General features: G+C 38.6%; 1 protein-coding gene across 10 annotated transcripts in view; it reads right to left on the bottom strand.

Annotated features, from left to right (window-relative positions):
* Positions 1–23,189, bottom strand: part of SOX6 (SRY-box transcription factor 6) — a 340,141-nt gene that overhangs the window by 22,088 nt on the left and 294,864 nt on the right. For all 10 annotated transcript variants that reach the window (XM_088533833.1, XM_088533831.1, XM_088533832.1 and 7 more), the window contains one exon: positions 6,745–6,853. In XM_088533833.1, coding sequence (XP_088389959.1) covers positions 6,745–6,853 — 109 coding nt within the window. The remainder of the gene's footprint in view (positions 1–6,744; positions 6,854–23,189) is intronic.

Below are 23,189 nucleotides of genomic sequence, written 5' to 3'. Positions count from 1 at the left end.
CTGGATTTGACAGTTACACCAGGAAGCTGTTTGTACAAACGGGTCAAGTGAATGTTCAAATACAGTCTTGCATTTACCTGGTTTGGATTTAACATGAGGGTTTTGCCATGAAACAGGAGCTTATAAAAAAAACTTACATATTATCCTTTAGTAATACTGCCCTTACAGAACATGAGGGTTTTGCCATGAAACAGGAGCTTATAAAAAAAACTTACATATTATCCTTTAGTAATACTGCCCTTACAGTGTAACTACAGCTGCCCAAGTGAAGTGTATTATTTTCATATTTGCAGAAGCTGTGAAAACACTCTAATGATCGCAACATTTTGAACTATCGATTCTGTAAATTTAAGTCAAAGGAAAAATAAAGAGAAGATGGACTCCTTGCTAGTGAAGTTCTACACTAAATGCTTGTTCAGATACTTGGCATGGCCATGTGGAAGAAAGGCAGATGCTTTGAAACACTTTTCCACTGCTGGAATGCCGAGGCTTCTGAAGCAGAAAATGGTGTGCAGCATAAATTTAGAGCAACAGAAAGTTGTACAAACAAAAAGATTTGCCTGAACTCTGAAGTGCTCATGCTTAGCTAGGATATATGATGCTTTTTTTCCCTGTTATATTCATATTTCCACCTCATTGTTGGGGCTCAGAGAGGTAGGAAGGAGGGGCAGGGTTCCCTCCTCCTCCATGCAGCCAGATATAAGGGTGGCTAACCTGCAGCTGAGGTTCCCGGTGCCTCCAAGTTTTGCACTGCCTATCTGAGGCAGTTTACAATTCCTTTTGCAACGTAAGAGCAACAAAGACACAGGTGGAGCTGAGAGTCAGGACCACAGGGTATTTCACACCAGTGGCTGTGATATATGCACTTTAGACTATGAAAAAACGTTTTCAAGCACTGAAAGACTATATTTAATATTTCACTCCCTCCATTTAAAAATAGCTAAGCAAAATAACTGATGCTTTCAGCATTTGTGAAAACGATTTTCTCATTGTCAAAGAACTTCTGTTTAAAACTGTAGCCTATACTTACTTTTTAAAGCCTTTTTTCTAAATTCCTGAAAATCATGGTTTACTATATAAAGGAAATTGTGACAAGACCTTAACCATAACTATGCGAACGGGCAGTCCTATATAAAACTCCAGGCATTGTAGTGGTGGTTGTACAACATTAGAAATTCTAGTGTAATCATCTTTATTAAAATAAAGATGCTATTCTAAAATAATCAAATACTGCAGCACAGAAACAGCAAACGGGAAAGCCTTATGAGAAAGCAGAAGGAAAAAAAATATCATTAAGAGAGTTGAAAGGTAAAACTTGTGGATGACAGCCAGATTTATTTTTCTGAAAGTGACACCCATACTGTATGTTAAATATTAGTGTCTGGAGAGGAGCCGATTTCAACGCAATGGGAAATCAGTCCACCCACCCCCAGCTCAGATTTTTCAATACTCAAAGTGGGAGTTCCCCCGTAAAATTTTATGGGGATGCTGGCAATGACCAGATTCATAAAACCGTTGCTATCAGGAAAGCGAGAGACAGTCCTTAAAGACAGAAGATCTTATTTCTATTCCATTTGCAGACACTGAATTACTCCATAGCAGACAAGATCGAGCTGAGGCCCTGAATCTCATCCAACACAAGTGAAATAAAGCGCCTAAGCACTTTATCCCAAATTCCTGATCTGTTATGTGTTATTCTGAACAATTTAAACATATCATTCAAGTTTCAGACACAATCAAGTAGACGCTTACACGTTAAAAATGGCAACTGTGATTAATGAAGGCCATGTCTGAGGATCTGCTCTAATTAACTAAGATATTAAGAAGTTATTTCACCTTCAAATAATGAAGATACACTTACAGGAATTTTGCTTATCAGCGACCAGTAACAAGAATTCAGGGGAATAAAAATTCCAGCGTTTAAGCTTTCTGTATTCTCTCTGGAAACACTTCTTTGTTTTCAGACAGCCTTCACTGTTTTCTGATTTTCATCTTTCCCTTCTCAACTGCCATAGCAACTATTACAAATATTTATGTGCGACAAATACTGGCACGGAGCGGCATTCTTTCCTCTAGTATTTCTGAAGCACTGTCACCAGAGCAGATGATGCTTTGTCATGCATGGACTACCTGCTGTTTACACCTCTGCAGAGCAGGGTGTTAAACAAGTTACCTCACAGGTTTGGGCTGTGTTGGCAGCCTGCCAAGACTGATCTGCTCACAAAAATAGGATTTCCTTGCGCTTACCTCTCTTGCTGGCCAACGTCGACCTTTGGGGGAGGTATAAAACAATTCTGTCACCCTTTAGTATAAGCAGTATATTATTCACTACTGGGCATTGCTTTCTGCAAATACCAGCATTTTGAAGCTTTTAGTACAAGGTAGAGGAAAGAAAGAGTAGAGAAAGAGTTTAAGAAAGAGCTGATCTGGTTTTGCTTAAGGGATTTATTAAACTGACATGCTTGCCATGAAGACTGCCCTGTCCCTGGGGAGGCAAAAAGGAAAGCTTTGATAGATTGGCATATTCTTGGAGCTAGACAAGGTGGCAATTCATTTCTCCCTCCTTAGTAGGTGTTTTGCTCCCTCTGTTGCACCCTCTCTTCACGTTTCTCCCCATGTAGAGCAGGGAAGGGGTTTCTACACTGCCAAGGAGGAGGTGCATAAGCTCCCTTTCTTTCCCCACTTAGCTCATTCCTCTCCCTCATATATGTATCGGCTATTCCGCATTCACTGCTGCTGCCGCCACTGCAACCACTCATCTGTTCTGTGTGCTTTGGAAATCTGCTCTCTCTGTGACGAAGCCTCACACCATTTCTTTCTTTCTCTACCACGCAATTTCCCTTGCTACTGGGCAGGCGGAATCCCTCACTATGCTGCAAAACGCATTGCAGTGTGACTTGCCCAAATGAAATATGAATGGGAAGTGCTTGTTTTACAGACATGAAAAGACAAACTGTTGTAACTTCTGAAGCGCTGAGCAATGACTTTCTGTGTTGGTCAGCAAACCCACCACGTGAAATACTGCAGAACCAGGTTCTTACGCTTGCTATTGAAGAGTTATACATCTTTTTAAAAGCAAATGTGAATTTGTGCTCCTATACTCCAATTCAGATCCCAGATCCAGTCCAACTTCACAACCGTGTGTAGCTGCAGTGGTATTAACGAGCTCCAGCTAACTGCACCCAGTCCAACACCAAGGGCTATGCAGCTCCCAGGCCCAAAGGCCTGCACCCAGCCTGCTTGGAGCAGGGCCTGAAATCTTGGAATCTCTTCATCAAACAGATATGGCTTGAACCTTCATCAGCTTAAACAGTGCTCGGTACACAGAAAACATAATGTTTAAACCAGGACGTTTAGAAATTAGATTAAGAGACAACTGACTGAAAGGCAACTAAGTCAAAAGGAGGACACAGGCACCAAGTCAAATCTGTGTCAGAAAATGGCCTGTACCAACCACAGGTCAAGGGGTCCAAGCTACAGATCAGTGACTAACTCCCCACCTGAGCTCATAGCAAAAGTGATCTTTGGGAGGTTTGGAAAAATAAGAGCTTAATGCACAGACACAGTAAACATATATATTACTCCATATTATTTTAAATTCCTTTTATCTAAACTGGCTCATATGTGTCTATTCTCAGCACCACGAACCATACTTTCCAAACACTGGCATATTTAATACCAAAGGAAGAAGCAGTAAGTGCTAAACCCAAGGTTTACAGAAGCAGGAAAGGGAAACATGACAGGGAAAACAAAAACAAACACATATCATAATAGGACTCAGCTTTGGATATGGTGTCCCAAATGCCAAACTACAAGGCTCACTAGCCCCTGAAACATAATACCTGAACACTGAACTAACTGTTAGTGCTAAATATGGTGTTTTTATCTGTTTCTCAGAATTTTTTGTATAGAACTGAAATTATCTTCACAATGGATCTAATCTTTCACATGGGAAAACAGAGTATTTCTCTTTTACAAAGTCCCACAGGGAGACAGTGGCAAGGCAGCCCAGGATCCAACGAAGAAAATTTTAACAGATCCAAATCTTTGTCAGGAATGAGGACCAGGTTCTCAAGGAATTTAAACCTCCAACTATAAGAGCTGCAGAAAACTGCACTGCAACCTCAGCTTAAATCACTAAATGTCAACAGGGACATTTATGTCTATTCGGAAGATTTCTATTGACTAATGAGTAAAATCTTAACATTCTTCCTACAAACTTCCAAAGCATTTGACCACAAGCACAAAAATTGCAGGGGCTGCACACATGGTGTACCTTACACAAGCACGGGATGTACCTGATTCAAAAGCAGCAGCCCTGTCAGCAAAAGGCAGTGTCCTTGAAAGGAATCCCCTTTTCAGGGCCAGAACCAAGAAAAGTTATTCAGACCATCTGATGTTCTCCAATAGGACCACATATCACACCCTCCAAGCCCTCAAATTTAAACAAGGTTCAGCTACGGCTCTTAACTGTGTTTCACCACATTCTGGTGAAACTTTTCAGCTTGTACTTTGTTTAATTCTCCTCTAATCTGTTTTATTTTCTGCTTTTGCATACCAGTCTCCAAGCATTTATGAGTCTCTCAAATCATAATTTTGAATTCTGCTAGCTACAAATATATCATGTATTTTAATGTGACAGTTGGGATTTCCAGGTAATGATATAACTCTAAGAGCTGGGGATTATCCACCAAATAGCGTCACAGTTAGTGACGATGTTTTGAATACAGTAATAGGCATGTTAGTCTATGCCATATTTAATACGTTATATAAAACCCTTATATACGATTTTAATGGTTTCCAATCAGATAACCGTTACATGTAACATAAACTTTGAATACCACTTCACCTGCTAGGTCATCTCTGAAAGCACAACTAGCTACCAGTAGGCTTAAAAAAGAAGTTTCACACAGTGCGCAGGAACAATTATGTCTTAAAAGTCATTCATTACAATAATAATTAAAAAAAAAAAAAACCAAAAAACTTGAACCTTGAAGACTGTGACAGAGCTAGGGAACCAGCAACACTTCCCAGATCCAGCCCATCTTGGCCCAAGCACCAAACAGCGTTAGCACAAATAAAATGCAAACTTGGAAAGATCTATGATAGCTTCACGACAATTAGGAAGTGTTTATATTTTTGAAGACTAACACAGCCTATTGCCTGGTATAGTATGTCAGAGGCCACAGTTTAATCACTGACATTTCAGCCATAATGTTTGCAATGGGAGTGCAGTCTAAGCCATGCCATGCTAGAAGTGTCATCTCCTAGAGACTTGCCAAAGGCAAGGGATGAAACTTGGGTGATATTTTAGTATCTTATAAAGCCAGCTAATAACTGAGCTAAGTTCACCTTGTCTGCAACTAGAAAGACAAATAAGCAACTCAGTTCTGAACTCTTGCCAATACTTTTCTTCTCAGATCAGCAGCCGGATTCATCCAGCACTTCTTTTCCAGAGACATCTCTTGGCTGCTAAACAAAGTCTGGAAATCTGAATCCATTCATGAACTCAGATTTCCCGTGCGGCAAAACACCACGCCTCAAACTGCCCCACTAGCTCTAGGAAGACATGCATATTGTCCTTAAACTGGCACACGTCACTGTAGCTTAGGTTACACATGTCAAAGTTTCATCTGTACTGTCCAGTAACAAGAGGGTCTGTCAGTACCACGAGGTGTATCAGGACACTATATTAAGGACATCAGAAAGAGAAAGCTTGAACTGAAGGAAATGAGCTAAACCAAGAAAATCTACAGGGACTTTATGCCATAGGAACCACTAGTAGTGCATCTGTAAGTATGTATTTATGTGTTACAACACTTCATCCTTATTGAAAAGAAACCTCCTTTAATATGCTGAAATACGAGAAGTTGTCACACACTTTTGAAAGTCCGTGTACCTAACTCCCTTTTTAACAAAACAAATAGCAAAACATCTATATGTTACATCTTAATTATTTTCTGTTCATTATTTTTCTGTTTAGAAAACAGAGAAGTAAACGGATAATATTCTATCGGAATAGGCTATTAAACTTAGTGCAGTGACTGCTTGGCAGGGCTAAATCTTGTTTTCTGATTTGTCATGGGGGAAAGAACACAGCAGCGGCGTGCACTCCCACAGCACACACAGTAACCCTGCTGAAGACTGAGTCCTCAAAACACTCATTTACTACTGTGGCTTGACACTGTATGACTGTTACATAGAACTCTCACTGAAATCAGGGAAAATGAAAAAGACATTTTCATACAGAAAACATTTTTCTATTATCGTTTGACAGCTGCCTGTCAGTAAAATAGTGTTTGCAATGTCTTAAATAGTTTGTGAGTGCAATGGTGAGCAACCTTTGCAAAGAGCTCTAACTTTCTACGGAGCTGCTAAATCCTTAAGAACTGGTGAAATTACATACATGCATGTATTGCTTTGCTGAGACAATTTTCCCAGTTTATCCGACCCTCTTATCAAAAATATAAAATGTAAACTATTATTTGCTAGTTGCTAGGGAAAAAAAGAGAAAAAGTTGCGTTTCAGGAGGTTTTAAAGAATATATGCATGAGACAACTTCTCATGTACCCAGCCATTGCTAAGGATACGTTATAATCTCAGATAAACACATAAAAGGGGGTTGAAGTTTCCCCTGGGATGCAAGCTCTTCAGTGCTATGACACTGGCAGCAGTCCGCTACACAACTATTCTGTGCAGTCATGTTCAACATGTTCAACAACACAGGCTCAAACTGCAACTCACCTTCTGCATCTTCTGGCCTTGTAAGATCAATGACACCAGGGCCCAGTTTTCCATCTTCATTGGGTTTCCCTGTTAACTGCGGGCCTAAATTTTCAAACCTCGATCTTTCCTGGAAAAGAACAAACGTATTCTTAATGCTCCACATAAGTTTGTTTTAACTATGTGCCTCTGCATGCATGTATGCACAGATACATGCCTTATTTTTTAAATATGAATAGAAAAAAAATGGGTGTATTTAATTAGAAATTTAACTAGGACTAGCTTTCACAGGTTCTGAGTATTCACATTCATGAAAATCGGTTTCTAATGTGAAAACATATACAGAAACTCTGAAATCATTTTGATGTGAACCTCCATAATGCATAAGTGATTGTACATGCAAACATGAAACACTCTTGGCAGGAAACAGTGCTGATCTGTGCTGCTCACTTTGCCTTTCTGCTAAATTTTCTAACTTAAACTGGAAAAAACAATCATTTGGGAGACATGAAAATTCAGAAGTTGAAAAGAGAGTTGGTATACTGTTAATTTAATGGAAATGCACTTTTCCTTACTTTGAGATTCAGCTTTGCATTTGTATCTCTGAGAAAACACAAGCTTGAATTTTATGCAAGACATTTTCAAAGACAAGTATTTGAAAGAAGGAATACTGATACTATTATTTTGTCTGGGAATTCATACTGCACCTCAGTGGAAAGGGAACCTCTATCTAAACAGGGTAAAGAAAAAGCAAAAAGGAAAAGGCAAAAAGAAAAAGAGAAGAAATAAAAGAAAAAAAAAAAAGGAGAAAGAGAATGAGTGCATACTCCTAGAAAAACATACTGCTTTAGAGATTTGAACACCAGCATGGGAAAGTTGGAATTGGAAAGGAGAGACTAAAGTGTATTTTACGTGTTAACCCAATTCTCCAATCAACTTCTGGACGAGGGCACTAGAAATGACAGCGTAACACTGTCTCACAATAGTAGTCTCTATAGTACTCTGTATCAGTAGCTAAGCATTCAATGGTTATCATTAATTTAGCGTTCTCATTTGAAGGAACATAACATGTTTTCCCTCTTGCCTTGTTGTTACCTCTTCAGACTAAACTTGGCATTATGTTGTACTTGTGAATGAATAAAACCTTGTTGTTCATTACTATGAAACAATATTAAATGTCATGTCAGCTTGAATTTACAGACATGAAATACCAGCTTTCAGCTCTACGAACAGTTTCTCCATGTTATACTTAATGCATTATGCAGAAGAAGAGTGCTGATTGCTGTTCAGCCTATTGTTCAATGACCTAGTTCTGTACTGAGCATGCTAGACATAAGAAAGGATTACAAGTTTGTCTCCTGCAAGATGTTAGAAACTTGGAAATGTTCTTCCAAGGACCAAACATACTCGATGGCCTCTTCGTCTGCTCCACCTCAGAACATTTTGGCTTTCTAATCTAATTACTTTTAGATTGTCACCATATTTCAGTGAGGAAACCCCATGAGCCAAACCATTCAGGAATTCTTTTGATCCCCTCAAACATGGGTCTTTTCCTATTCCTTTTTTTTTTTTTTAATTTGAAGGAGAAGAAAAGGAAGCACAGAACTGACACCGGATTTGCTACAACATGCAGCTTAGGCATTTCAGGTACTAATTGCATTTCTAAAACTTTCCCAGAATCTTCCAGTCATCTAACAAAAGAACTCTGCATTTTATATTTAGTTAACTTAAAAAAAAAAAAATCTAAGAAATCTGTGGTTGATAAGGAGCTTAAATATACACAGAAATTAATGTGAAAAGAAAGAGTTACAAATGAAATGTGACTGCAGAAAAGCACAGTAAAACTAAAGGCCTAATACTATGCTGAAAGCTGTTGTGCAGTGTAACAACACACCTGAATCATCTGTTCTACTGGCAGACAGAATATAAAATAAGTTTGTCAAGGATTCTGCATTCCACTGCAAACGACTGATTTGCAGTTGAGATAAAAACAAAGATCAGTACTAAGAAAACAGCTTTTGGCACATATATTGTCTCTTCCAAAATATTTGCACTAAAAGCTTTTTCTTAAGGATGTTAACACAGCACCTGCAATATTCTTGGAAGAACAGTTTTCAAGTGTGCCTTAGAAAGAGACATATCTTTTTGCTATAAAAATCAACACACCCTGCTACATATCAATATGCACATTTGAAATATCTTTCTAGTCATTCATTCTCTTTGATTTTACCAGAAAATATTCTGTGAAAAAAGAAGGGGAAAAAAAAAGAAAGTTTCTCAAAGAATATCAATATTTTGACATGGAAGGAGAAAAGGGAAAATTACATGATAAGGTTCAGGAACAGTAAAATGAAAGCACTTATGTCATGAAAATATCTGCTCTTGCCAAACAAAGGAATTGTACTTGTGGTTATTTAATAACCTCCTCCTCCTAATTTATAAAACTATAAAAAGCTAACTGTATTTAAATCTTTGAAATGCTTTTAAAGTCATTTCTATGCTTCATTTTTTACTGAAAATAATCTTCACAGCGTTTGTAAAAAAAAAAATTCAATATTTGTATAGGGATTAGAAAAATTCAAAAGAAATGTAAAAAATGTTTCTCAATGCTAAGGATGATTTTATCTAGTAGATGTCTTTAAAATTCATCAGAATGTAACAAATTCATATGTAATTTATTATTTGAGAGAAAACTTGTCCCAACAGGCTCTAATCCTTACCATTTTATAGGATTTGTCTTTACTCCCCTGCCTTGCGTTCATCCTAAAGAGATTAGTTGTTCAAATTAATATTCCTTTAATATTATACCTTTTCGCTAGTACAAACAGCACACACACCGTCATTAAAAGTAAATGCCTATATTTAGATACATTAGCAAATATACTGCTTACACATGCATTGTATTTGCACACATGTACATAGGCTTCTGGTTATATTGCTATCTCCCGAGCCTGCAGCCATAGGAACTCTGACTATTTAACACTTTCTCAGACCTGTTTTGGTGAGTTTGCAATTAAGTAGATCTCTGCCGACACTGCAGGTGTTTTGCTTGCCATGAAAAAGTCCCTTGGATGCCTACTGTGAACTATTTTTCACAGTGGCTCAGCAGCTAACGTTGTACAGGCACACAGAGCTTTCCCATTTAAATAGCACAGAAAGGGCTTAGAACATGGCACTGACAACCTTCTTTCATCCGACTAGACCAACACTGTCAGTGAGAGGTTCCACTGCAATCACAAAGCTCTCCCTGCACGGCACAGATCCCTTGTGCTTCGCCAATTAATATAGAATTTCTTTAAAATCAAAAGAATAAAAAAACACTTGTTTACTGCCAAATATTAATTTTCCATTCTGTGATATGATTAGGCACTTATTTATGCGTTGTCAGTCACAAACATGCAGAAAACGTAAAAGTTATTGAAAAAATTAAAGTCTGCTCCACTGTCTTGCAGGACTGTTGGTTCTCTAAGTGCTTTGAAATTATGATGTATGAGGTAGATGTTGCATATTAAATAAAGATATTTAAATTATAAAGCCCCCGTTAGTGAGAGCTGATGAATGTTAAATGTTACGAGCCACAAGGCTGCGGCATCCATCATACTCACATACTATCACAGGCAATGGATGGAGCAGCCTCAGTGATGACAGATAGACTGCCAGATAGTTATCCCTTATTTGCAGTTGCCAAGCAAGCCCATCAACTCCTGGGCTTTTTTTCCCCCTTTTTTTTTTTAAAAAAATAAATAAATAAGCAACTTTTTCTTCATGTTCTTGCCAAACGTGTTAGTTCTTTTTTAATGTGCAGAAGGTAAAAGCACGATTTAGTAAAGCAAGGACAAAAGGCAAAGGAAGCAGTAGACCTTTCCTCTGGAAAAGCTGCAAACTTCAAATGCCTACAAACAAATATAAAATTGTGATCTTGTGAGAGAACAGCAATGAAAACAGTAAGCGCACAATAATGGCTTTTCTCTGCACTTAGATAAAAGCTGAATTTTTGATGTGCACAGTATATTTTCATAAAATTTTATATACTATGTTTTATACACTTATTGGCTATTCCATAATAATGTGTGTGCTAACAGTAAAATTGCTCTTAAATTTATGTGTGTTATTTATACGTTCCCACGTAACAATGCTTTTTGTTGTAAAAAATATTCTGTTTATTAATGTAACTTTACAACCACTGCATCCAAGATCCGAGGTAAATTAATGACATTTTTATTATTTTATAGTGTCATTAAATTTTTACTGATCACTCCATCAAACAGAAGCAATAAAGGCCATAATGCAAACTGGGACACTTAGATCAGGGGAGCAGGAAGGCATTCCATATAGTCTGAAGTAAACGACTTGCTATAAATTATATTTATACCATCTTGAAGGATGTGAGAATACTTGGACAAGTTTGGCAAAACTGTTTCTGTAGTACAGTGGATTGTGTACTTAAATAACAGTTTACTTGCCAGCAGGACATTTTTTTTTTCAAACCATATGCGAGAAGATGACTGATTGCGTCCATCTCTTGAAAAATAATATACAAAATGTAATAATACACTGGGCACCCCTCCCTTATGGATTACCAAGACTGATCCGACTATACCCATGCCTCAAATTATTTCAACATGCTTGCTTTTTCCACATCTGAAATGTATGCTTAGACTGAAATGGAAAATGGCATGCCTACTGATCGTTGTGTGAAAGACTTAAAATATATATATATATATATATACATATACATATTTCGCAAACAAATACATTTTATTTAAGTAGACATGTTTGGACAATGATGTAATACCTTTTCTTTCAGTAGTCTAACTTGGAAGCAGCTACCAACATTCATTTAAAGAGTCAGTTTCTCGAAACTGAGTTACTATGGGTCACGCATAGAAGCCACAGAGCCTATGTCTGAATGGATATTATTTCTTCTGCGGACAGTATTTTAGCCAGAATGACTGCAAACAATTATCACTTGTTGTTTTTATGTATAAAATAGATTTCAAAGGAATTATTCCCTAATGCACCTTCTAGTGCCTTATTTGTAAATGTGACCTATTCTGTTTACCTATTGTGGGCAGGTAACAAGAAGTAAAAAAAATCCTACATTCAAAACTACGAAAGGATACTTTAAGCAAAACACAAAGAAAAATCTTCACAAATTGAACCACAAGACCTTTCTTTATCCTTGAAAGTCAAGATACATATGTCCCAAACTTTTCATCTCCTACTTTTCAACAGCTAGGACTGAAAAGTTAAATTGCCTTCTACTTCGAATCTTTTGCAACATCTTGGCACAGCAAGGATAATTGCAAATTGACTTTCAGTCTTATCTGGGGATATTTCAGTTATTATGGGTGGGAAGTTTAAACATTAACCTTATTACAACAATGTCAATCATCCTCCTGGTGTGCAGGCATGCAACTGCTGGAATTCTTTGGATGACAAAGTAGATAAACACAATAGCCGCATTATTGTAACAATGAAAAGGAGCCTCACAGAAAGGCTTTTCCCCTTGCAGAGCGTCACGGTGAATATCTAGAACTTGTTTTCAACAAGAGAGCAGCAGGAGTTGCTGCAAGAAACCTGAGAGATTAAATCAATAAAGTAGGTAAATTTATTATAGAAATGCTGATATTTTAAAATATTGTAACATACAAAGCATATCTTTTCCAACTACTGATTTTCAGATTACATGAATGAATGCTAAACCAATTTCTGTTACATTGCAGCATCCTGACTTTACCTTATTTTTTACATAGGTGAAATACCTAAATTCAACAATTTCACTTCTCAAGAAGCAGAGGATAAGGGAAAATTCAGTGAATTCTCACCCCTACCTACTGCCATTTTCTGTCTTTGAAGGTCCCTATATTGTTCATAAAGTGCTCCACTACTACCTTTGCCAGTGAACATACAACTGCTTCAGACTGCAGATTTGTACTGTACAGCAGTGCCCCAGACCAAAGAGCCATGCTGGAAAAGATGGGGAGAGAGAGAAGTCACCAGGTGCTGGTGACCAGTGCTTCACAGGCACTGTCAGGATACAGGGCTTTCTTCTTTAAGGCCTAGGCCCTGAAGTTAAACGTGACAATCTCAATTCGCTAAGATTTAAAGTGTCTAGAAAAAAGTTTGAGTACAGGAGCACTAAATGCTGAATACTCATCAGATAAATAAATGAAGACAGACTGCCCTCTTTTAAATACCTTTGTTTTTAGCTAATTATTTTGGAAATCCGACTTGGAAGGCTCAGATGACTCTGTGCTCTGGTTCGAGGGAGGAGGAGCCATCCTGAGCTCTGAACACAAATAAGATGCGTTTAGATGAACCTCCTGACTACCGGTAGCATTCAGCACATCCTAATGATGGTAGCAGATTTCAGTAGATTGCCTTCGAAAATAACATAGATTTAAAATCTAAATAATAGATTTAAAATAATAGATTTAAAATAATAGATTTGGAGACAAAAATAGATTTAAAATCTATTTTTGGAGACAAAAAGAAGAGATAGCGAATCTTTCTACCTAAGCAGCCTCATATGGCCCTACACATAAATTTTTGATATATCCTTAACTATTGCTGCACTTGCAGGCACTCTCAAGCTAGAGATCTGCGCCCTGGTTAAATTACTTTCAACAGGATTACTGTGCTTACTGAGCCCCCTTAACCAAATGCTTTATGTCTTTGTTCATATGGTTTTAATATGGTTTTAACCAATTGCGAGGTTATTTATAAGTTTGCAACTCCCCAGTAGTTAGAGTTATGAAGCGTTCAGACTTAAGCATATCCAGTTGTGTGGTAACCCAACTACTGCTTTCATGCGGTTTCCAACTTTTTATGCATGCACAAAGGCATGATGCATGGCAGTATCTGAAAACTTTCATATTAACTCTTTGTTTCAGTGGCAAATTCCTGCAGTAGTCTAACAGTAAAATTACACACTGACTAAAATGTAAGGATTTTTTAATTTAAAAAATAAAAATAAAAAGACAAATTGTGGAATTCTATCTTAGACTGGCAATATGTCACTAGTCCTTGCAAAAACAAAGGGACAATCAATTAAATTAACAGCTGGCAAATGAAAAGCAAACAAAAGGAATTACCATTTTCAACTCTGTGATAGGTGGGTGGAATTCACTAGAGGTCAGGAAGGGTCCAAAGCCTGGGCTGTCACTTGTTTTTAAAGAGCTGGATAATTTTATGACTGTTAATAACATTTGTAGTAACACATGCTAAGATAATCAAATCTCATGTTCCAGGGTGTAAGCTGCTGTAGTGTCAGGGTCAAAGAGCAAATCCCTCTTTCTCTCTGCTGCTCCCTTTGCTACCTGACCAACATCCACAGATGATTAACTGAGAGCCCTCTACAGAGAGAAGTTTATTTTCTTCTGTAACATTAGGTATTGCTCTCTAGATTTAAGGGAGAACTGGTAAATGACAGACTCTTGTAACTAAAAATAATCTGAATGCAACCCTTTAAAAAATGTATTTTCTCCTAACTATACACATATACATGCTTTTTTGAGAGACAGACAAAACTAGACACAAATGATAACGGGCAGACACTTTTGTTAGGAAATAGCAAGGTTGCTTTTCCTGTACCTTTAGCTAACTGGGCAAGCAATGCAGTTGTTATTCTCAGACCTTCTGAAGAGTCATTTAATATTCAGTTTATTTACAAGGTAAATTCATAGGGCCACGGCAAAAACAAGCTGGTTTTCTCTAATAAACTAGACACTAAAGAGGAATAATAATACACAGTGTGCTATAGTTAGTAGAATTTAGCAGATGTCTGGAACATATCCGTAAAGGCCTCACTTTCTCCAAGTATTTGAATAAAATGGAAATGACACAAAAGAATGCAGAAATACATTTCCAAAACGGAGATTTAATGCCATAATTCTGCACACAGATCTCTTCAATTTTTCTGTTTATTACTGAACTTCACTAAAAGCACTGTCATTCACTAAAATCAGGACAGAATTTCAGAGTTCAGATCTCTCGTTACTATTCTCAAATCTGTGAATCTCCTTTTCTCTTAATCATTGAGTAAAATATTCCAGACTGGAAACACAATTTCAGCAAGAAGCCACAGCAATATAACAACCAGCTAAACTATTCTAGGTCCAGCACAGCACAACCACTTTTTTTGGAACGGGAAAAGAAACAGGGAAATAAGAAAAGTCACCAATTTCAATTTCTATGCGGTGTCCTGCAAACCTCAACAGCACAAAGCATTTTCAGCTGCCCTCCACACTAGTTAGGGAAAAGAGATATTTGAAAGAAGTCAGAACACACAGACATACACAATCCTGGTAAAGCTTTTTCCAAACAAGCTGCTGTCCTTTATCAAACAACATAGGATACAGATGCATGCAAACAGACACATGGAGATATCCTGAATTTTAAACTTCCAAAAGCTAAGAGACTCATAGCTGATGTTCGCACAGATACTTAAATTCTGTCATTTCAAGTGTGCTTTATGATAGGCAACACATCAGATTTTAGACATAATGAAACACCACTGGAAATATTATGATAAAAATGGACTACGTGCCAGGGCCTTGGACGTGCAGCCATCAAAGTCAGATACTCTGCACGGAATCCTGGAGCTAAGGGGACACCCTTATCTGGGTAAGCAGTGCAGGCCCCTTCACATGGGGGCCCATTTCCCAGGCCATTCTCAGAAGATACCTGCAGTTGCTTGATTTAATGATGCAAAAAACACTTCGGTGTTAAATTCTCATATTCATATTTAGCATTATAAATGCAATCAAGGCAGTTAACAAAAACCCACCAAATGCTACTGTGTTCGAGTATATGCCTTGCCTTGTGCTGCATGTAAATATGTAATTGCATACCATGCATATATAGATTAAGGAGGCTTTTTCTATATTTATCGACCTGATTTTTCCGTTTTGCAGCATTTTTAAGTATTCTTTTTCAAGAATGCATTTTTTGATTGCTGCTATTACTCTATTTATACTCAGGCATTTTTTGTTATGTTCAGAGAGAAAAGAAACATATCACTAAAGAATAAAGCTGGCTGACAATGGAACAATGATAATAACATCATTATGCAGTGTTTTGCCTCTTGTACCCCCATCACTGCCATGTTTTGCTCTGATTATTTCAGCCTGAGGAAAATGTGCTGCTTACCGTTTATGTCAGGAAGGCAAGATTACTGTTTGCATGATTACAATAGCAAATATGATGTACATAATGCCTGTGATGATATAGATGTACCCCTCAACTAGCTCCTGTCTTTAATCTTCATTCAACAGAAAAAAAAAATGCAAGTTACAGATCCGTGCTGCCTCACACAGGCCTCAGTCTTGTAAGGTGCTCAGCACTTCCAATCCATTCCAACAGAGCACACGAGCACATGGAGAGAGAGAGACAGAGTGAGAAATTCCAACACTTGATGGGAATACTTATGTCAAGCATGGATTAATGCACTCTGGTGAATCAGGGCCAAAGTGTTTCACTCTTCCAGGGTCACACTGAATCTGAGAACAAAAACTTTTTTTTTTTTTTTTTCCTGAGGCTCATAAAGATACTTTTGCCTTCTTTCTGGGAGGAAACTCCTTTCTCCGTTTCAAGCAGGTCAGACAAAAGGCACACTCGCCTGTGAGTCCAGCAGGCTGATGGCCTTTTGCTGTGAAGTAGTAGTCTTGTTTAGGAATAAAATAGTAAAAAATCAAGGGCACAGCCCTGTAAAGATTTATGCATGTGGACAAGCTTTGCGGTAAGAATAACCAAGCAGAAGGCAAAGGAACAACTACCAGGCAAGCGAAGTGACTCTAGTCACTTAATAGTTACACTACTTATCTTTCTAACACAATAGGAACTAAGTTCCTTAAAAAATGTTTATGAAATTTGTACTCCATGGAAAAATAGCCCAAAGTGAAAGTTTGGCTGTACAAATAAAGTAAGCAAGTGATAAAGGAGGACAGATTCTATATTTGACACCTAAATTCAAGCAAATATGCACTTCCTGAGAACGTGGAGAGATTTACCTCTGCAGGAAGGGGTAACCTTCCACGCAGAAAGTACAAATCAAAATAATTTAAGAGAGAAGGCATTTTATAAGGGTAGGCTATGCTCTTTTTTTTTTTTTCATGCAGAATCTCGGAACCTTTACACCTCAAACCACCTTAAAAGCAAAATGAATACCTATAGGCTGAAAAAAAAATGCGGTTTTACTGCTGCAATATACAAAGACAAAACTGCTAGTCATCTATACCTAATGCTCCTGGCAAAAATACAGTCTCTGGCTTTTCATTTAATGTAGAATGCTTTTGTAAATCGTGCTTTGTTTATACCATGAAAAGCTTGTTTCAAATTTCCCATTTCAAGATGTCTAATAAAGTACTGCTCAGCTCAATGCAACAATGACAATTCTGAAAATACTCTTTTATCTTAACAAGCAATTTTGGATGGGAGTTACAAAAGCAGTGGTTTCACCCACAGAGTGTATGAATCACTTCTGTCCCCCTTAAGGTCTATTTTTACCTTGTTTTCAGCATAAGCACAGACTATGTACCTCCTTCATTTAAAATGCATTCTTTCTCCCTCCTTCTCTCTCCTCACCCACTCTAAATTACATATATGGAAGAGTTCATGTGACTCACTGAAGGAAAATCCCAACACCTCATGCCAGTGTAAGGTCTTTGCTACCATGTGGACACAGGCACTTTGTGAATAAAAAAATTTGCTGTCTCATACCTTTCTCAGTCCTTTGTATACACATATATGTTATAGCTGTGGTTATATTTTCTAGCTACGCCTTGCACGAAAGAGAATATTACCATCCTGTGGAAGCAATGAATATCTTACAGCTTTTTACTGTTATGTATGTAGAAATTCATAATAGCTACCACCATGCAACAGTAGTACTCAAATTAGCTTACAAAAGAAGGTATCAGTATCTGCAGAGGCAGAGAGAGGAGAAATTATTACCTTTGGTCACTCAGAAAGTCAATGATTAAGCTGAGAGCTGAACCTGGGACTTGTGAACATTAGGCCAGTCCACTCGCTGTTATGCCACACTGCCTCAGCTATAAATCTGCTTGATGGATTTTTCCGTCATGGAACATTAAAGGCTCTGCTGTTGTCTAATGAATATGTTTAAAGAAAACAGTACAAACAAAAGCAAGTATAACACTTAAATTATCTGGGAAGCACAGCTTTGATGTGATGCTTGGATAAAGGATTTCCTACTATAGACCTATGTAGACTTATATATACTCAAAAATATTTCAGTCAATACCACTAGCTGACATGCTGGCATCTATTTGTGTCTGAAAAGGGAACATAATCAGTTTTAGTTGGTTAAGTACAATCTGAGCCAACTTTTATATTGCGACCAAAAGCTTGGCAGCGCAGGACCAGTGGCAAGTAGCAGAAAATTGCTTACAGTGTTATTTGCCAGATTACTTGAATGATTTACACTGGGATTTCAAGAGAGTTTGGAGTATTAAAAACTTAAGATTTTGATAGGCCTTGGACTGTGGGTTTTTGTTCTTAGCTGCAACATGATGCGCAGGAAAGGGTTATGATACAGTATGAACTAAGTGAAACATTTTTTTTTTTAATATAAACCACCTGAAACATTTAGGAGCAGTTCAGTTTGAACTGCTAAGATATTCTTTTTAATTGAAGATTTGGAGACCCACTTGATAGAGATTAAATGCTCACCCTTACATATTCACTTATTTTAAGATTCATGTTGACATTGTACTAAATACAGCCATACAGTTTGTATTCCAGATAAATTGATCTGACTACAAGCTGCACTCTTTAGTTCGATTCTTCCTCCCAGATAAATCAATATTTAATATCCCCTGCAACAGCCACTGTAGATAATTTTAAACCTTTCCTCCATTCCATTAGGTTACCTTTAAAAAATCTTCATACGAGCCTTCACAGATGACTTTCTGAAAAACTAGTTTATGAAAAGCAGCCTGAAATTCATTAATTCGTAGGGAGGTTTTTTTTTTTTTTTTAATCTTGCTGCATTGTGCTGATTTCTAAATCCATCTCTGTTCAGCTAATTCTCCTGCTCAGCCGATTTGACGAATAAACAAGTACTCCCTGTAAACCTTCAACACACATTTTAAATACGAAGAAAAATACCCTTCCACAGTTAGCTACACTGGACAGAAGCTGTGCCAAGGCTGCACCCCTCTGCTGCAGACCCAGCCTCCTGAAAGGTGCCCAAGTCCGGAGAAGATGGGCAGGCCTCAGCCCCGCTGCCCCGCAGGCCCCGAGAGCTCAGGACGGGCGCAGGTCGGGAGCCACTCGCGTCCCACCCTCCCGTTTGAACCGCGGTCCCTGCCGTGTGCTCCCGCTCCCTTCCGCGGCAGCCGCGGTGGTGGAGCGGCCAAGAAACAGGAAAAACATCTCTTCCCCCTCCCTCAAGCCTCTCCTATGGCTATGGGCCCCAGCGGGACCGGAGCCTTTGATATCAGCAGAATGCAAACAGCAAGGCTCAGGTTTGCCTCTTCTCAGGGTTTAGAAACAGAGACATAAGAGGAATTTCAAATGATTATATATTGGGAGAACTGAAAGGGATGATGCCAAAAGGAAGGAAAGACTCTATATTCCGAAGTGATCAGGTTGCATATCCCCCACGCTAACTGTGGGATCTTTATATTCCCACCCATGCTTCTCCCTTGCTCTTATTCCCTATCGCCAGTCATGTCCCCTTCAAAGCGCCCTTCTGCAGACGTTCCCTACGCTGCTGCCGCTCTGTCCCATCCCTCGCCCTCCGAACGGCTCATTCCCATGCATGCGGCCCACAGCTCTTGGATTGGTTTGGTTCAAAGCACAGCCTAAAAGGGTCTGATCCTAAATTAATTCCTTCATTACCAACAAAACAGAAATATTAAAGAAAAATAAAATGACGGATTATCTCATAGTGCAGTTTTCAATTTTATCTCTTCTCCTTTGCTACCGCTCATCAACTGAAAACATAATAAATTGTCTATTTTTATGGCAAATGTTCAGCATTCAGCTTAGTTGTGAATTCAATCCAAAGGCAGATTTGGAGAGAACAAGTAAGCAGTTGTACGCAGAACGTATCCAGTAAGCAGCAAAAACATATGGAAGAATAATATTCACTTTTTCACCATGCAAGACATTAATGGGAATTCTACTGCAGAAATTGTGTGCTTTTTCATTAATTAATGATGTTCATGCAACGGGAATAGGCAGAGGTTCTGCTTTGATAAGAAGTAACATTTAGTAAAGCCCCAAACGCACACTGAAGGTAAGAGCCGCACCAGGGGCAAAAGGAAAGGAGAACTCAGCTGGCAGCGCCTGCACTTCCCCATCTCTCAGGAAATGAGAACGAGAGGGACTCGTTCAGGAAACGAGAACGAGAGGGACTGCGAGTACCTAATCTCCGTGTCTTACTCGGAGCATTCCTAGTATCACCAGCATGGCGATCTTGGAACAGCTGGAGAGGGAAAAAGTAACGTGCATCCTGATTCAGAGAGGCACATGTGCTGAAATCCATCCTCCACACAGCAAATGCTTTACGTCAGGACAGTTTAAAAGGGGTCCTGAAAAGGAAATCTGGGTGCTTCCCCCATCCCGCCGCCGGCCTTCCTGATTTCCATATGCCCTCATAACAAATACTCCCAGGTAGTTAATGGAAACAAGGTGTGGATGGAGGTAAAGAGAAATAACGCAATACACTAACAAAGCAAACAGTGCCCTTGCTCTCCTTCCCTTGGAGGATAATTCACATATTCTGTTCAAGTTTCCCATTCTACAGCTCATTCCATTCGCCTGTCCACAGTGGTAAGCACATACTGAAAACCCGCAGAGGGCTTTTGCACCGAATGGAGTGAAAATCCCCCATAGCCGGGCACGCTGCTTCGTGCTGAGCACTGGTAGGTAGGTGTCCTAGTCTGTACATTGTCATCTACCACCATGCAGAGGCAGGAAAATATTCACCTAAGCATTTTTTTCTTGCAAACTGTAATTGCATTAAATTTAACTCAGCCCCTTCCTTACAAAGAGAAAGGAAAAGCAAAGCTTGAGAGAAAGAAGGTGGGAACAGGACAATCGCTTTTTTGACTTTGTAAGTTTTGAGTTGTTTTTTGAAAGGAAACAAGTAGCTGACATACTTCGTTAATAAGATGTTTAGCAGCCATCATGTACTGTGATCTGTAGCGCGATACTGGAGAATAAAAAACAGGATTTATGCAAAGAATAGCACACAGGTAATCCCTTGATAAAGAGGAATCCCTTGGGAGGAAGAGTGCAGCGAGCCAACCTAATCTTATTCATGAGCATTCAAAGAGATTGACTGGCATCAGGCAAGAAACAGAATTCTGGCAACTGAGTATGTTTTGGCAACCCTTGACAGAACAGGCATTTTTACAGCACATGATGTGTCAGTGACTCACTTTGTGTACTGTTCTAATGCACATCCTCCCCGTGATGGCTCCTATTCGCACTGGCATCTGAAAAGTAGCAAAGCGCATTTCTGTGCTTTAGAAATGGCAGGAAAATAGCATGTAAAAGTAGGATGCACTAAGCAAGAATCAATCAATCTATCTAAAAAGAAAGTTCATGCGAAGAGTAGCCATATAATGAAATTGTCACTTAGCAATTTAACTCTAGGATGCAAAGAAAATGGCAGTGGGAAAAGAATGCCTCCATTGCATGTTCTCTCAAGAAGCTTTTGGCAAGGTAACAGCAAGCGCATGCACTCAGCTACGTAAGCAACACAGGTCTGACATGAAACCACATGTGTCCACTTCTCTTCCTGGCTGTTTAACAAATTGCTTTAGAATGGGTAGAGGTGAAGAGGAGATCTCTCCAAAATCGTGTCTCAGGGTTCTCCTTCAGTTAATGAATGTCAGCACGTGGCAGAGAACGGAAATTCGATATGTTTTTCCAGCCTTTCTTATAGAGGCATTTGCAACATGTTAGAGGCCACAGGCATAAAAGTGAAATACTGAGAAATTAATGTTGTCTGTAGATTTTCAGGATATAAGCTGGGCAATTTCAGCTTGTGGGTTAGGCATACTTTAGGTTTTAAATAGTGTTATAACAGCTTACTATGACTTGAGCATGATTTTAGTACAAGTAATCTGATGTTGAAGATCATTTATTACCCTCTTACACATTTCCAATTGAGATAGGCCTGTTTATGGAGTTAGCGTTACGTGACTACAGATGGACAAGCTATGCACAGCAAACAATTTATTCAGCAGATACAGTCTTTCTTATCTTTTCGAACCATCCCCGGAGGATCAGCAATTTCTATACACGTATGAGTAACTCATAAGTGTTCAAACAGTCTAATATGAGTTATGCATGAACTATCCACTTAAACACCCCATAGTTTGCTACTTGTGGTTTATGCTCTAGTTGGTCACCTAAGACAGATTACATTGTTTTTGATGTCTGACTCGATGATAATAGCTGAAAGTTGCCTTAAACTACCTGTAAAGAGCAACTGGGAATTCCCTCAGCCAAACGACCTCCTAGGGAGTAGAAAGCCTTTACTTGTAACTATCAGCTCCTGCACCCATTACCTTCATCGCCACAGCAAAAGAGATGAAACTGCCTCCAGCACAGCGCAGAAAAAGCAGCGGTGAGACACCGTGTAGTAAACTATGCAAGATCCCTAGCTTATATTGTCACAGAGATCACAGAGCCTCTGCAAAGATCTGTGTTTAACCCCAGCACTTGGTCGGAGCTCGCAGCTGCTGCGCTCCTCAACCGGTCAGTGCGGAGTTTGAGCGGGTGTGGAACCAAAGTCTCCATTTTTGTGAGTAGAGGGTGAGCAATTTGGGCATAAACAGCAAATGTCTGTAATTGTGCACAAATGTCCATGTTCATATGCAAATATACCCATAGAAATAAAAATCCGTTTGCATGAATATTTGTGGAAAGAAAACAAAGGAAGAAATAAGCATGGCCAAATTCCATTAATCAGATTTCAAACAAACATTTGCAAATATCATTTTGCATTGTTTGCTCAAGTCTGTTCATGAGATGAAAGGAGACAATTTTACCTGCTAATGCTTATTCTCGAGTTTGAAGCAAAACAGTTAAACCTGTACAAAGTGGAGTATAAGCTCACAAACAGGCAGCTGAGCAAATATCCTACAACAACGACTGTATTTCCATTTGACATACCTATTGATGCAGCCTAACAATATCTGAGAAACAGGAGACATCTTTAATTTTAGACAGTAACGAAGTATCAGGCAAAGCAATCCCAATCTATCCATGCTATACTTAATCTATAGCAATTGATGGGGTTACACTGGTAATGGTAATTTGTAATTTGGTATTGTGCATTTATTAAGGGAATACACAGAGAGAATTTGGAAATAAATGGCAGTAACTTCTGTGAGTGTTGGTGGTTGTATCTACGTGTGAGATACTATGCAAATGCCTTTGGTAGTTCTCAGGGCAAAGGAAGAAGTGATCCAATAGGATTC

This window comes from Tinamus guttatus, unplaced genomic scaffold (assembly GCF_059628265.1).
Source record: "Tinamus guttatus ecotype Peru unplaced genomic scaffold, ASM5962826v1 Tinamus_guttatus_pri_ptg000524l, whole genome shotgun sequence".
Lineage (NCBI taxonomy): Eukaryota > Metazoa > Chordata > Aves > Tinamiformes > Tinamidae > Tinamus > Tinamus guttatus.
Note: the sequence above shows the minus strand (reverse complement) of the source record. Positions and strands in the feature narration are given on the sequence as shown.